Source organism: Pseudophryne corroboree, chromosome 2 (assembly GCF_028390025.1).
Source record: "Pseudophryne corroboree isolate aPseCor3 chromosome 2, aPseCor3.hap2, whole genome shotgun sequence".
In the NCBI taxonomy this organism is placed as follows: Eukaryota; Metazoa; Chordata; class Amphibia; order Anura; family Myobatrachidae; genus Pseudophryne; species Pseudophryne corroboree.
Genome location: NC_086445.1, coordinates 320,923,859 through 320,940,030, shown reverse-complemented (window position 1 = coordinate 320,940,030; position 16,172 = coordinate 320,923,859). Strand labels below are relative to the sequence as shown.

The window sequence follows — 16,172 nt, the reverse complement described above, 5'->3', positions numbered from 1 at the left end:
AGTACGGTTGGAAGGCGTCAGTATCTAGGGCCAAGTCAGTATACGTGCTTTTTCCCAACAGCCAGTCAGCTGCATATCTGAGAAAAATTGTAAGAGAGTAAGAAAGAAAGTCTGGGACCCCCAGTCCACCCATTGATTTGTCCATTATTAGTTTTGCAAAGGCCACTTTTGGTTTCTTCCCATTCCATATAAATCGGGTCATAGCTTTGCGTAATATTTCGCCATCCGTTTCTCTAAGGCTAAATGGGAGAGATTGCATAATATACAAAATTTTTGGAAATATTACAGATTTAAGGACTGCAATCCTCCCTAGCAATGAGAGCGGTAAGGTAGCCCAGCCTTCTAGTTTAGAAAGCACGGCTTTAATGGCCGGTGTGTAGTTTATCTCGTAGATCCGTGAGATATCTCGTGTGATATTTACCCCTAGATATTTGAAATGTGACTGGGTGATCGTGAAGGGCGATGCTTCGGTGAGAGAGGCTAGTATGGCAGGGGAAACGTGTATAGGAAGTAATTCTGATTTTGTGACATTGATTTTATAGCCCGCCGTTTCACCAAAGTCTGAAATCAAACGCAGGATTTCCGGGACTGATGTGAGAGGGTTCGAGACAAATAATAACATGTCGTCGGCGAACAAGGCGACTTTAAGCTCGTTATTGCCGACAGAGATGCCATTAAAGGAAGGGGAGAGCCTAAGAGCTAATGCTAGAGGTTCAAGAGCAATGGCAAAGAGGAGTGGGGAGAGAGGACATCCTTGCCTAGTGCCTTTTTCTATATAAAAGGGGTTGGAAAGGAAACCGTTACAGGAAATTTGAGTGGCCGGGGATGTATACAGTGTACGAATAGCTTCAATGAACGCATCTGGGATCTTAAATCGTGCTAGGGTTGCGTAGAGGTGTGGCCATTCGACAAGGTCGAAGGCCTTTTCTGCGTCCAAGGATATGATGGCGTGTCCTGCTGTGGTCACGTCACCATGACAGGCATGTAGGGCTGCTATTACCCTTCTCACATTGACCACTGAGTGTCTGCCTGCGATAAAGCCTGTCTGATCGGGGTGAACGATGTGGGGGAGTATAGGTTTCAGACGGTCGGCCAATATCTTGGCGAACAGCTTGTAATCTAGGTTTAGCAAAGATATTGGTCGATATGAGCCTGGATGGGATAGATCTCTGCCTGGTTTAGGGAGCAATTTGAGGAGTGCCGAATTAAAGTGCGGTGGGGGAGTCTTAGCTGATAATAATGAGTTGAAAATGTCTACCAGAATGAAGTCGACTTTGAGTGAGAGGAGTTTGTAGAACTCTCCACTGTAGCCGTCAGGACCAGGGGCCTTATTGGGTTTTAATTGTTTGATCGCTGATCGGACTTCAGTGATGGTGATCGGGGATAGAAGTTGAGCTGTCATATCATCTGTAATAGCAGGGTAAGGTAATGCTTCCCAAAAGGATGGGGGGTTGAGCGAGTTAGCTATGGGAGTGGGGGGAGGATGTGACGGTTGAGAGCAAGCTGTCAGGGGGTGTGAAGCAGGCGAAGGTGGTTGTGGGGTGTTTGTGAGGGTGGATGAATATAGTTGGGAAAAGTAAGACTGCATAATGTGTGCAATCTGCTTATTTGTGGAAGTCAGTGTGCCTTGCTGCGTGCGGAGAGGGTGAACCACTGCAGGTGAAAATGAGCCACGTAGTAGGTTAGAGAGTAAGCGGCCAGACTTGTTCCCAAATTTGTGGAACTTGTAGTGGACAGAAAAAAGGTATTTATTTCCCATTTCGGAAATGTGTTCATCAAAGTGGGTTTTAGTAAGTAGATATGCTTGTTTAGTAGCTGGTGAAGGAGCTCGTTTGTATGTCTGATATGCTGAGGTGAGAGCGTTCTGGAGTTCCAAATACTGCTTTGAGAAATTCTTATTGGAGGCTGCGGTAAAGGACATAATCGCCCCTCTGAGTACTGCTTTCGCTGCCATCCAGAACAGAAAGGGATTCGTCTGGAGGTGTTCAGAATTGGTAGTGTAATAGTCGTCCCAAGCAGCCTCCAAGAAGGACTTGAAAGTATCAGAATGGCAGAGTCTAGTTGGGAATTTCCATAGCCTAGTCGTGTCTTTATCGTCTGGGAAGTGGATAGTCAATGATATCATAGCATGGTCTGACAGTGAGATGGGGGCAATAGAGCAGTCTGTGACCTGAGGAAAAAGAGCGTGAGAGATGAAGAAGTAGTCGATGCGAGAGAGAGAGCCGTGCGCCGCTGAGAGACAAGTGTACTCCCTTTCTGTTGGGTATAGGGCTCTCCATAGGTCAATAACCTGTAGGGTGGAGGTCAGAAGGGGGATGCCTACCTTTGGGAGTGGAGGGGGGGTCCCTCGGGTGTTTGATCTGTCTAATAGGGAGGAAGAGATTAGATTAAAATCTCCACCAATAATCAAATTGTCTCCCATAAAGGGGGTCAGGAGGGCAATCAAACTCTGGAAGTATGACTTAGAGTAGGGAGGGGGAATATATACATTAGCCAGCGTGAGCCTCTTGCCCAGGATATCTACCGTGACCACCACATATCTACCTGTATCATCAGTAACAATGCGGTGTACCTCATGAGCCAGATTGCGTTTTACCAGGATGACCACTCCTCTTGCCTTGGATCCGTAGGAAGAAGACGCCAATACAGACCAACCCAGCATTCCTAGTTTCGCAGATTCAGAGGGAGTCAGGTGAGTTTCCTGGAGGAATGCCACGTCCACGCCAGATTTCTGTAAGAAAATCAGAATTTTCCTGCGTTTCGCTGGAGAGTTAATTCCCCCAACGTTCCAGGTTGCGTAGCATAGACTAGGCATCCCTGCAGGAAACCGGGAGAAAAAGAAACAACATCTTAAACCCTGAGAAGACAAAAGGGGGAACTTTTAGTATAACAATGTCAGAGGGTGTCATACATTCTGGCCAGTTTGTATAGGGTAGGACAGCGCCCTCATGAGATGAGGTGGGGTACCAGACAGTGAGGGAGGGGAGGGGGGTACGGGAGGGGAGATAGGGAATATGAATGAAAAGAGGCAAACAAACGCTAGCATTTGTTGCCAGACTTCCAATCAATAGCACATAGAGTAATATGTCAAAAAGAACACTCATCCAGCACGGAGGGGGGCGTGTCCGTCCCCGCACCTCAAAGTGCTACAAGATACTAACGTGAAACTGTTTAACTGGGGCCCGTAGGTCCCGACAGCGAGTTACACCTAAGAACATTGAGATAACATGTTATATAGAGAATATGAGAATATGAGCCACTAAGTATGGAGAAAAAAGACATAATGGTATAAATTCTGAGCTCAGTGTACAGACATGAAGTCATGTAAAGCAGAAAGAACTAAAATGAGGCAATTTTGAACAAGTAGCATAGTTCTTCATTTAGCTGGATCAGAGATGTCTGCATCCTTGGCCTGGGACAGCTCCTGGAGGTAAGCCAAAGCGTCAGGCGGGGTGGAGAAGTCCTTGAAAGAAGACCCATCATAGATGCGAAGCCTGGCAGGATATAACAGGCCAAATTTGCGCCCTTCAGCGACTAATTGGGAGCAAACAGGTGAAAAGGATTTCCTGGCCCGTGATAGTTCAGCGGAGTAGTCTTGAAAGATATGAAGCTTATGACCTTCCCATGCTAGGGATTTAGCTTTGCGCGAGGCTGACCAAATCTCCATTTTGTGTAGATAATTTAAGCAGCGAAACAGGGTAACTCGGGGTCTCGGCCTGTTAGGGGTCGGAGTCGGGCCCACCCTATGAACCCTCTCTATTACCATGTCTTGGCAAACCGCCTCTATGCCTAAAAGCGAGGGTAGAGTGTTGCGGACAAAATGGGCCAAAGCGGGCCCCTTGATTGATTCAGGGAGGCCGACCAGCCTAATATTATTCCGACGCGATCTGTTTTCAATATCGTCTATCTTGTTCCACAGCTGGTAAGAGTCATTAGTGAGACGTTTCACGGTGTGCTGCAAGTCTCCTATATCATGGGAGGCCACGCTGATTTGTTGCTCTGCGCTGGAAACCCTGTGGGTTAAGTGTTGTAGCTGGCTAGTAATATCAGCCACTGCTTTGGTTAGGAGTGGGGTCATAGTAGCTGTAATGGCTGCCACCACCTCTGAGTAGGTCACAGGGGCATCGCAGCCCGCACTTACGTGTCCCCCAGGTCCTTCGGCCGCGGTTTTCTTGTGCAGGGGAGGTGCACTCTCTGCTGCCGAATCTGCCTGCATGGTCCCTGCGGCCCGCCGCTTCTCCTGGCGTGGAGGCTGCGGCTGCTGCTGGTCCGTTTGGGGTTGCGGCGTCGGCGAGGTTAGGAAGCGGTCCATATTGACTGCAGAGGTGTAGGGTCACTGTGGGAGGACTCCGGGCGCCAAACGAGGCTTGGAAAGCCTAGTAAAATGTATTTTTTGAGGAGCGGGGGACGGAGCTCAAAACGGAGCTCAGGTCTCCATGAAGCCGGAACCGGAAGTCCGAGAAACTTCCATGTATTTAAATAGAAATATTCATGAATGTATTTGTAGTAATAAAGGACAGGGGATATCTGTATTCTGCATTACAGTACAATGAGGAAGTCGGTGTGTTACTAGAATTGTGACTTTAAGATGACCAATATATCATTTTGTGCATATGTAAATTTCAGACTTCTTCAGAGTGTAAAAAGTCAGTATGTGATGGCTCTGTGACATAAAGACATGGCCATCTGTGCTATAAGACCCCTATGGTCATGGATGTACTGTAGCTGTAGTGCTAATAGGGCCAGTCTGCCCAGTACCTAGGTCATATAGTTTTATACCAGGTCACTAGAATTGTCCACTAAACAATTGGATCTGGCTTGTTGCCAGGCCTGAAAAGTTGGATGCTTATGTAGATGGCAGTCTTTGCCCATTTTTCTCAGTAAAGCTATATACTGATATAATATCTCTCTCTCTCTCTCTCTCTCTCTCTCTCTCTCTCTCACATTTCAATTACAAGCACAGCTGGGCTAACCAGTGTGCCCGGTGTTCTCGGACAGTATTCTTTTCCTTGTATACAGCCTTTGTGGGGTGATCTGGAGGGCAATGCCAGTGTGGTAAAGTTAAGAATATCTTCAAAGTATAATTTCTGCATAAGTACGGCCCTGCCAACATGCAGTTGTTGTGTTAGATCAAAAGCTGCCAATAAGTATGGAGCACTTGAAGCATCAGTGATCATCAAATAAGTGAAATAAAATAAGAGGTCAATGGGATATAATATCTTACCAGACTTCTATGTAGGATAAAGTTGCCTAATAGAGTGACATTCCATTTTTAGCAAGTGGTGTGCGTAGTTTATGATTTAATGGTAAGAGCGGTCAGTGTAGTGGATGGTACAATGTACTGGGCGCACAGTAATATAGCATAATATAAACTGAATGCAATAGAAAGGGAAATAAAATAAACTTGGGGCACTAATCTGACATGAATTAGGGCACTATAATGGTGCATAATAGCAACTAGGTGAAATGGGTGGTATAATGTGAACTGATGGCATTGCAATGTGGCAAAATGTGCACTAGGGGTACTACAATGTGGCATAATATCCCCTGGGGGCACAGTGTGGTACAATGTGATCTAGAGCACTACTATGTGCCATAAAATTAAGAACTACTATGGAAAGAGGTGTCTCACTAGAAGTATTATGATTGGGGCCCAATTAAAATGTTGCTATGGGGCCCAGAGAGTTGTGGCTATGCCTTTGCCTGTAATTATGTAATATATTTGCATTAATTTAATCTTCCTTTCTCTCAGAGTGTATGTTGGGAATCCTAACATTACAATGCTCAATTAGAGTAATTCACTATCCCTTTGAGATGTGCAAATCAATTAATGCTGCTCTTACCACAGGCCAATACTGTAACACATGTAATGTTAAATATTTAAACTCACTTATTTCAAAGTGATAACAAATTAATAAAACATTTTAAGTTAAACTGTTTAGAAAGTTATAGCTCTTAAAAAAGTGTCGTGTTCACCCACTCGTGTTCTTATTACATGGCGCACCGAAGCAGATTTTGTAGGTCAGTACAAAATGCTAGTGTTCTTGATGGAAAATATGTAATGATGTTAAGAAATATAAGGCATGAGAAGAATGCCATTCCTGTCACAAGGAAAATGCTTAGGCAAAAATCCTGATGCATATTCTTGAAAACCCGAAATAAGAAAAATTTAGTTTTCACACATAGGGCCAAATGTAACTGCTTGTGAGATGCCAATTGCAAAGATTTCATTGACTCATACATGCGTTTTAAAGCGACAATTCCTTTAACAGCAAAACCAGTGTTTTTTGTCTTTAATGAAATTGCTGTTTTAAATGCCATGGCAAAATCACACTTACCACAATTCGCAGGCTACTACATTTGGCTAGGGATGGCCCTCGGTGGGTTTGCCATTGATGTTTAACATTGATGGTATGAAACCATTTGTATGGAGCCATCAATGTTTTCCACCCACCAATGGCGATCCCTGCTCTATTACTCACCAGGTTAATCAGAGATGTGGCAGGGCTTTACTGGACGCACCAAGGGATGGGGTGGGGTCTAGGCTCAGTGTACTAGAGGAGCCAGGGGAAGGAAAAAAAATTGCTGGGCTTTACGCCATCAATGGCGGAGAACCATTGTATCTGGCAAACCTATTGACCCTCAACAATTAGCCATTGATGGTTGTTGCCCACTGATGGTTGATGTTCAACCCTGCATTTGGCTCAAAATAACGCCATCATGACTAATACTCCTTTCAGACAGAGAAAACAACCCAGTAATTTGCTGGAGCAAGGCGAGTCCTTTCTCTATGTAAAAGGGTACTCCGGGTCAAAATTGCCAGGGCTGTGACCCTGTACGTGACCAGGACTGAAGCCCCAGCAATTTTGGCCTGGGTGGACTCTTTCACAAAGAGAAAGAACCCGGGTTAAGCCGGCTTGCAAATTACTAGGTCCAAATGATAGGGTCTCAGCCCCGGCTTGTGTCTGAAAAGGGTATTAGAGAACATTAACTCCCTATGCCCAAATCCAATGATCTTCTCTGTTCTTGGCTTATCAGCATGTTTACTTAAAATTTTCTGATGTGGTTACATGACATGGAGGGGATTGCTGAGGTGGTTACATGACATGGAGGTGATTGCTGAGGTGGTTACATGTCATGGAGGTGATTGCTGAGGTGGTTACATGACATGGAGGTAATTTCTGAGGTGGTTACATGACATGGAGGTGATTGCTGAGGTGGTTACATGACATGGAGGTGATTGCTGAGGTGGTTACATGACATTGAGGTGATTGCTAAGGTGGTTACATGACATGGAGGTAAATGCTGATGTGGTTACATGACATGGAGGTGATTGCTGAGGTGGTTACATGACATGGAGGTGATTGCTGAGGTGGTTACATGACATGGAGGTGATTGCTGAGGTGATTACATGACATGGAAGTGAGCATCAGGTGATACGGAGTCAATGAAATGGATACTATTCAGTAATTGATACATTTAAATATACTTTCTACCAGAGTGTAGGAATCCAAGATAGACTTTGCCTATTTAGGTTTTAAACTAAACTAAATGTCTACAAAGGAGTCTACATGTTCTCCAGTTTGTATCTATTTCTTTATTGTACTAATACTGTAGGTCTCAGTAATGCCCATTTACCAAATAAATGCAACACATGGATTTAGCATGAATATAATCCTGACACTACTTACACACCTTTGTCATTACATTGAACTCTCATTCCACAGCATATTTTCTCTTTCCCCAGTTGTCACAAATATGTTAGAAATTGATACTGTACCCTGATAACAGGTTTTCTTTACATAATCCAAGTATCCTGCCAGTTGAAAGAAAGTGCCTGAATGCTTTAGTGTAAATGCTGCCAGTAAATGTTAGTGAAGGGGCTTTAGTCACTGACAGAATTTAATGGAGGTGTAATACAGCTTGCAAGTCCGTGGCTGACTATATTGGCTCCTAGTGGACTGTCTGCAGCTCAAGATATAAATTGGTTTACTGAAGTTTATTACTTTTATTCTAAAGTCCAGTAACATAATACACATACTAGTATTATATTCCTGTAAATAGTATTTGATAAATGTATATAAAATAAGTCAGTTTGTTATTGGGAGAAAACAACTACTTACCCCTTATTTTCGCTAGTTGTAGTAGTTTTAACATCTATGAGGTCATCAAGATTTTGACTTCTGAAACAAAAAAATTTTTGTATGAAAACTTATCTTAATTATTATCTTAAACCTAATACAAATAATGCTAAAAATACACAATGATCACAGTAAATCAAGTGTTTGTTTTGAAAGGTTAAAATAAATAAAATATAATAATTACCTGTTTTTAATGTCAGGCTTTTTAATGTCAATCAGTTTGTTCAAATCTCCATCCCTTTAAATGAAATATCTAAATATGTAAAATTGCATTTGTTGCAGTCTATGATCATATTTATTGTACTGTAGTTATAGGAAAACTAATGGCCCTCATACATCACAGATGTATTGGGACAATGTCCTGATCCCCCGACCTGGCCGTCGGGGGATCGGAAATCGGAAATATTAAACATGTTTAAAAAATCCTGATTCCCTGATCGAAAATGGTCAGGATCAGCAAATCGGGCATTTTAAACATTGATTTCCCCAATTCCCCTGCAGATCACAAATCAACGGCCAGCAATGATCCGGTTGGCGAATCAGCAGTGCCAGTGGATGGGGTAATTGGGCTGCCTGATGTATGGGGGTCATAAGCCAAATGGCCTATTCACTGTCTAAAATAAAAATCACAGTACAGTACTTAAAGCGGGTACACACTAGATGGGAAGATCGTGCTATATATCATTCACATCGTCTAGTATCTATGCACTATGACGCTGACGATGAGCGCTCTCGCGCATCGTCAGCGACATCCTCCGTCGGATCTGTTGTAGGTCCGAGGGGTGATATTGCCAGCGAGGGCCATGCTGCCGAATGCAGCAGGGCCCCCGCTTTCCTCCCCCACCTTTGCTCGTTGTTGCCAGCATCAGCAGGTGTGTATGCACTTGCCGATGCCGGCCCCACTGCTAACTCCCATCGCTTACAACATCGCGCTGGGTACACATCGTCTAGTGTGTACCCAGCCTTACAGCTAACAAAATTATTTTTTTGCTAGATTAAAATAAAAAAACTAGAACAATTACCTGGTTTTAATTTCAGACTTTTTAATTTCAATCAAGTTTCCCAGATCACCGTCCCTTTAAATTAAATGTATAAATATGTAAATGTTTTTAATCTATAATTAGACAGGAAAGTAACTATTTTATCAATAACTGAATGGTCATACAAATGTCTATATATTAGCTGCACTCACATGTGTAAGGCAAGGTAAACAGTTTATCATAAGGTTGGACAATAGATGATAAAAAAAGAGGAGCAGAAGATTGTCTAGAGGTAAGAGGGACACTACCCATACTTTTGCTATCTATCATATAGTTTTACTCTTAACTTTGAGCACAAAAACTATTTTCTGGGGGAGAATTTCCATATTTTTCGGTTTCTATAATAAAGTTTTATTCTTTTCACAATTACTGCACTATGGCTATCAACAATACAGTAATATATATATATATATATATATATATATATATAGTTCAGGAGCTTATGCACTTGTGGATTGTTCATCTTTTACCTTTTAGGAGCGTTCTTTCCAGTGTTTGATATTTCAATAAGATCATCAAACTGGTCTCTGAAAATAAAAAATTACATTAACAAAAGCATGTATAATGTTCACAAAATAATAATAATAATAATAATAATAATAATAATAATATAGTAATATATATAGTTCAGGATCTTATGCACTTGTGAATTGTTCATCTTTTACCTTTTAGGAGCATTCTTTCCAGTGTTTGATATTTCAACAACACCATCAAACTGATCTCTGAAAATAAAAAATTACATTAACAAAAGCATGTATAATGTTCACAATTTTTTTAAAATAATAATAATAATACAGTAATATATATAGTTCAGGAACTTATGCACTTGTTGATTGTTCATCTTTTACCTTTTAGGAGCATTCTTTCCAGTGTTTGATATTTCAACAACACCATCAAACTGATCTCTGAAAATAAAAAATTACATTAACAAAAGCATGTATAATGTTCACAATTTTTTTTTAAATAATAATAATAATAATAATAATAATAATACTACAGTAATATATATAGTTCAGGAACTTATGCACTTGTGGATTGTTCATCTTTTACCTTTTAGGAGCATTCTTTCCAGTGTTTGATATTTCCATAACACCATCAAACTGATCTCTGAAAATAAAAAATCACATTAACAAAAGCATGTATAATGTTCACAATTTTTTTTAAATAATAATAATAATAATAATAATAATAATAATAATACAGTAATATATATAGTTCAGGAACTTATGCACTTGTGGATTGTTCATCTTTTACCTTTTAGGAGCATTCTTTCCAGTATTTGATGTTTCAATAACACCATCAAACTGGTCTCTGAAAATAAAAAAATACATTAACAAAAGCATGAATAATGTGCACAAAAAATATATATATTTATAAAAAAAAACTAATAATAATAATAATAATAATAATAATAATACTACAATAATATATACAGTTCAGGGACGTATGCACTTGTGAATTGTTCATCATTTACCTTTTAGGAGCGTTCTTTGCAGTGTTTGATATTTCAATAACATCATCAAACTGGTCTCTGAAAATAAAAATTTACCAGTACTGTATAATGTTCACTAGACAACTAGACTGATGATGACATGTGAACAGCTAATCAGAATGTGTGTGTGATTATTCATCCCATGTGCTGAGTGACTTGATGTGGTGCAATATTTGCCACTGATATGACCAGGCAGCAGTTAGGTTATGTGACCATGTGACACTTTCAGAACCTTAGAGAACAGATTATAGAGGTCAACATCTTGCAGCTGGAGTTCCATCTCATGCTGGACATACACGGTCAAAATAATGCCTGTCAGACATTTTATCTGACAGCCTGTAATCAAGCAGATATCACAACCATATACTGTGAGACCTCTTTCAACCCATGGCTTGGCCGCAGCAGTGCATAAACAGTACTGCCCATTGTAGAAGACTTGCAATTCCAAAAATATTGCATGAAACAATTCGCTGGGCAATTCGGACATGAATATTGCTGGACAGTTCGGCATGCCTGACTGATCTATATTTTTGGATCGGTCACACACACACAATTTACAATATTCCGGGTGATCCAGCGATATCAGCCAGATCGTCCAGACAACTGTATAAACATTTACATATTTGGGAATTTTCCAAGATGCCTGTGAATCTTCCATCTTTAGTCACCGCATTTAGTTATTATCGCATTCCTTAACTTTAAGCCGAATAGAACATGCTGAAGCTATCACTGTCATGTTTGAGAAGTACATTATTTTGTATCACCTACAATATCCCTAATAGTTTGTATCATTTCAAGTTAGGATGAATCCAGACCCTGCACTTATTTCATTAACTATTGTGTATCTTTAAAATATAGAGGATATATCTAGAGTGAGGGTAAGAAGGCTCAATATACCTTTTCTTGCCTCTGTCTGCTGTAGGTTTGATGTCAATAAGGTTGTCAACATCTTGAGTTCTATTTGATAAATCAAAACACAAATGGATAACATAACAATTATGATAAACAAAACAGAGAGCACTATGTCTTAATGAAAGTGAGATGGTTTTGTGCTGATTAAGGACTTTACTCAGCTTCATTAGCAGTTATGCCAAGATTGCAAAACTGCTAATGAAAAAATCTCATGCTGGCAGCTGACCAGCACAGGGCAAGGGTTCCCAGCATGCAAATGGCCGCCTAGTGATGCAAATAGCAATCCATGGCAATCCCTAGCTGCAAAGGCAGGCACTCTGTTGCCATCTTTTGCATCGCAGCAGCTGCGTGTGACATCATGCAGCTGCCCCATAAATGGCGCCAGCCCACTCCCGTTTTCCCCACGCCACCCCCACAATGCTGCATCATCGCCTCAGACCACCCCGCAAATGCTTCTGCCTATCAATCAGGCAGAGGCGTTCACATCAGTGAGATGCGACCGCATCTCTCCCGCGCCCGCAAAGTGCGGGTCCTGCGCATGCATACTGCGGGGACAATCAGGGAGATGTGATCGCATCTCAGTTCCGTCTGAAGCTGAATACCCCCCTGAGTACCTACAAATAAAAACGGAACCTTGGCTAAGGACAAAACAATGATGTTTATGCCCATTGTCGACAAACCTTCACCTTTAGATGTGAGTGGACCAAATCTTCACTTATTGCTTTACCTTTAACTCCTACCCTGGTACAGATGCTCAAATGTTTAGGACCAAAAACCATCATAATTTGTGTTATCAACTTGATTTAAGAGCATTATTTTATTTTCAGTTTTTAACCTTTATTTCTATAATGCAGATACAAATACACGCTTTTGCTGATGATGATGATGACTTGACATAAACCAGGAACATGTGCTGCTGATGCGGAGACTGACCAATCTCAGTATGTGCATGGCTATGTACACAGTATAGGCAAAAATATACTATTTTTGCATCCCCTGCTTTTTAGGGTAATTTGCGACCAATTTTACAAACATATCTGCATCAGATCCACTGTTTATAGTAATAAAATCATTTGTAGGAATACATGGGAAATAATTGTTAAATATAGCTCACCCTCTGCTGCTTACAGTTCTGGAGCTGGAAACTCCAATGAGATTATCAAAGTCTTGACTTCTAGATCAGAAATGAAATACAACAAATTAATTATATGTATCTAAAATTATGGTTGCGGTTGTAGAATATCAGGAATTGGGGTGGCATAGAAGGAAAACAGTGGCAATTTGTACTACATTACTTAAACCAAGAGGATTCTGGATTACTTTCACATTAGGACACGTAATATACATAGAAATTTAGCATTTGACTGCAGATAAGAACCACTTGGCCCAGCTAGTCTGCCCAAGTACACAGTACACACTTACAATCTAGGGTTAATTTGTTCGTTTTTTTGTCAGAAGCCAATTAAATATTTTTGGATTGTGAGAGGAAACCAAACTATCCAGAGGAAACCCAGTACAAGAAGAATAAACTCCACAGAGGGCCGTGGTGGGGATCAAACCTATGACCTCAGTGCTGTGAGGCAACAATGCTAACCATTACACCATCCATACTGTAGCACTTAACAGGTCTCTCACTGACACATATTACCTGTAATCACTTACACATTCATCTAAAACCATGCCTACCTCTGCTTTCTTTCCATTGCACTTCTTCTGTCTCCAGTGTCTGGAATAGCCGGCTTAGTAGAGTATGAAGCCCTTAAATAAATATATTATTTTATGTTTACATATATTAATTTCAATAATCCACTTTTGTATTCCTCACTTAAGAAATAAGTTAGGAAATGTATTAAAGCAAGCAGACAATGAGGACTCCAGGGGTTAAAGTGGGCCGGAACTACGTTCCATCAGATGTAATTGGAGGTGGAACCTGTTCTGACTCTGCCCACCTACTTTGCCCAACCACAGTAACTAAGTACAGGCTGCCGCCTGATTAAGGAAACTCAGCAGTGCAGGCTTCTCTCTGGCTGCCCCACCACCGCCCCCCACAAGTCGATCAGCACCTTCAGGCACAGGGACAACTCTTTCCACAGCAACAAGCCTCTGCTGTCAGTCACCAGGGGCTGGGGCAGCTCCAGGGGCGGAACAGGAACTCACTCTCCTGGGGATTATGGAGACAGCCCTCTGGGCAGCATAGAGGAGGAAGACCCGGTGAGTGCATGTCATAGTCTTTCCCTTTACACTATCGCCAGCTCCCTCTCAAGCCAGTTGCCCTCTCTGAGAGGTGACCCTCCTGCACATCTCCGCTCTCCTCTTAAATGGCCTCAGGCGTCCCCATAACAGTCTGTGAGTGATGGGCATTGTGTGTATAAATGGCACTATTACTGCAGACATTTTTTGTAAGGCTAGGGGCGCTACTGTGGGCATTGTGTAAAAGGGGAATTACTGTGTGTAATAAAGTGGATAAGGGACACTACTACAATATGTGGTGTAATATGAAGCAGGGCACTATGTGCAGTTTAAAGGGAATGAGATTGTGCTACTGTGTGGTATAATTTGAATTGGGGGTACTATTGTGTGACCACCTCCCTCTTTGTGAGAGCTCAGCCCTTTTTTGGGGGGAATTGATACAACCTAAAGTTTATTCAGGCCGTAAAACCCTCCTCATTTTTATTTCTAGTGCCAAATAGGAATGGATGGATGGATGTAAACCATGGAATGGTAGAAATATAAGTAAAACAGGATCCCACTTGTGACCTGATCAGATATTGAATAAAGTTAGAGGAGCATGTGTAAAGGAAGTTCCATTACCGGTCATCAGTTTTGGAAATAGGTGACCGCGGTGGCAGCTTTGGTTTTTCATCAACAATTGGAACTCTATTAAAAAAGGTATTAAGGTATTAAAAAAAAAAAGAAAAAAGAAAGAAAAAATAAGGTAAACCAATATATGTGTGTACTGTATATACACAGAACAGAAATATATCAATCTAGTACTTTTAGAGATCTCACATATTGTTCATAAAATTATCTAATTCAGTATCTACCTTGCTAATACAAGTTAGTGTAATGTATGCATCACGCAGAGCTATTTAAATGTACATTTATCACAATCTCTTGTCTGTAATAGTAATATATATACATGTCCTGTAAGTAATGGGTTGGTGTTGGAATATCGGCAGCCAGGATCCCGGAGGTCAGAATACCTATCCCAGGATCCCCGGCCGCCAGAATGCCAGCAGCGGGGCGAGTGCTAGAAAGCCCCTTACGGGGGCCCGGCATCGGTATTCTGACTGGCGGGATCCTGACTGCCGGAATATTGACTACATACCGTGAGTAATATCCTTATAATCAGTGAGTTCTGATGTCATCACCACTCATTAAAGAAACTTGTATATTATATGTCCCCTGCTGTAAATTATTAGAAATCACAAGCACTCTGTCCGGTCAATTCTATTATCCCTATAAATTACCATAGGTTCTACATTAACTTATGCATATGACTATTGGGCTTAAAAACATTCTGGCATCTGCACTGCACCCCCAGCTTGGAGCACTCAGGATCATACCTATGGAACTGAGTACTCCTGGTCTCTCGCACCATATAAAGGTACATACTTCCCCATTTGGACTACAGTCATTGAGTTGATTTATTTCTTCCAATTAACTATCATTAAAGATATTAACAAGACCTTGTGATCTCTATAATACCTGTCTCCTGTTACTAACACTAACTAATCTTAGTTGTAATACTAATTATTGTGTTTCCAGTATTAATGTACATGTGATTTTTATTGCGCTCTACCATTATCTACTGTAGGTGCATCTTATGCATCTTTAATGTGCAAATACCTCCCCATAGAAAAACACCATCATCGAAGATCGAACTGTTAACGTGAACTATAGTGCAGTGTTTTACCATATGTCTGTACTGCATAGCTCATTTACATGTCTCTCTAGTATGATGAAATCTAATTTTTATGCTGAGTCTGGAACACATTTATAATAGGAGCAGGCTGGGCTTTTAATAGCCTAGTGCAATGGTGTTATAGACAGCTACTATTGTGCTAATAACGTTTATTTCCTATTAGGATTATAATTAATATCAAGGTGGCAATCAACACAAAACAATATTTCACAATGTACATTCTAGTAACAGCAAGTATTTGACCTGGTGTCGCTCTTGGCTATTGGAGAAGTGGGTGGGCTAGGCTTTGTGTCCATTTTTTCAAATCTAAAAAACACAATACGAGGTTTAATCCCATGAATAATAGTGCAATATTATAATAAAGTGCTTATTTTAATTGCATTCAAACTGCTTGTATTGCTATTATTACAATTTATCAATTAGCAATATATTGCTTACAGCAGTAACATTGTAGTTCACCAGTGTATAATTGAAAGGGTGAGTGGTTTCCATAGCAACCTACAAAATGTAAATGTCTTTAGCTTTCAGTGAATGGAAGACTTAAACTAACAAGTAATATTAACCCACAGATTTCCTCACATGGGCTGCTGTCATCTTGTGTGCCCACTTGCTTGATAACCCTTCAATAAATGTAAATAGTTTGTTATGGCTGGCACTATGAA

General features: G+C 41.0%; 1 protein-coding gene across 4 annotated transcripts in view; it reads right to left on the bottom strand.

Moving 5' to 3' along the window:
- SCEL (sciellin) overlaps positions 1-16,172 on the bottom strand; it is a 118,559-nt gene that overhangs the window by 35,691 nt on the left and 66,696 nt on the right. For 3 of the 4 annotated variants that reach the window (XM_063952984.1, XM_063952986.1, XM_063952983.1), the window contains 14 exons: positions 15,754-15,816; positions 14,397-14,462; positions 13,272-13,343; positions 12,700-12,759; positions 11,571-11,630; positions 10,656-10,712; positions 10,436-10,492; positions 10,232-10,288; positions 10,030-10,086; positions 9,847-9,903; positions 9,652-9,708; positions 9,164-9,217; positions 8,326-8,379; positions 8,124-8,183 (listed from right to left, as the gene is read on the bottom strand). In XM_063952984.1, the coding sequence (XP_063809054.1) occupies positions 8,124-8,183; positions 8,326-8,379; positions 9,164-9,217; positions 9,652-9,708; positions 9,847-9,903; positions 10,030-10,086; positions 10,232-10,288; positions 10,436-10,492; positions 10,656-10,712; positions 11,571-11,630; positions 12,700-12,759; positions 13,272-13,343; positions 14,397-14,462; positions 15,754-15,816 (831 nt within the window). The remainder of the gene's footprint in view (positions 1-8,123; positions 8,184-8,325; positions 8,380-9,163; positions 9,218-9,651; positions 9,709-9,846; positions 9,904-10,029; positions 10,087-10,231; positions 10,289-10,435; positions 10,493-10,655; positions 10,713-11,570; positions 11,631-12,699; positions 12,760-13,271; positions 13,344-14,396; positions 14,463-15,753; positions 15,817-16,172) is intronic. The other variant, XM_063952985.1, reaches the window with a different exon arrangement.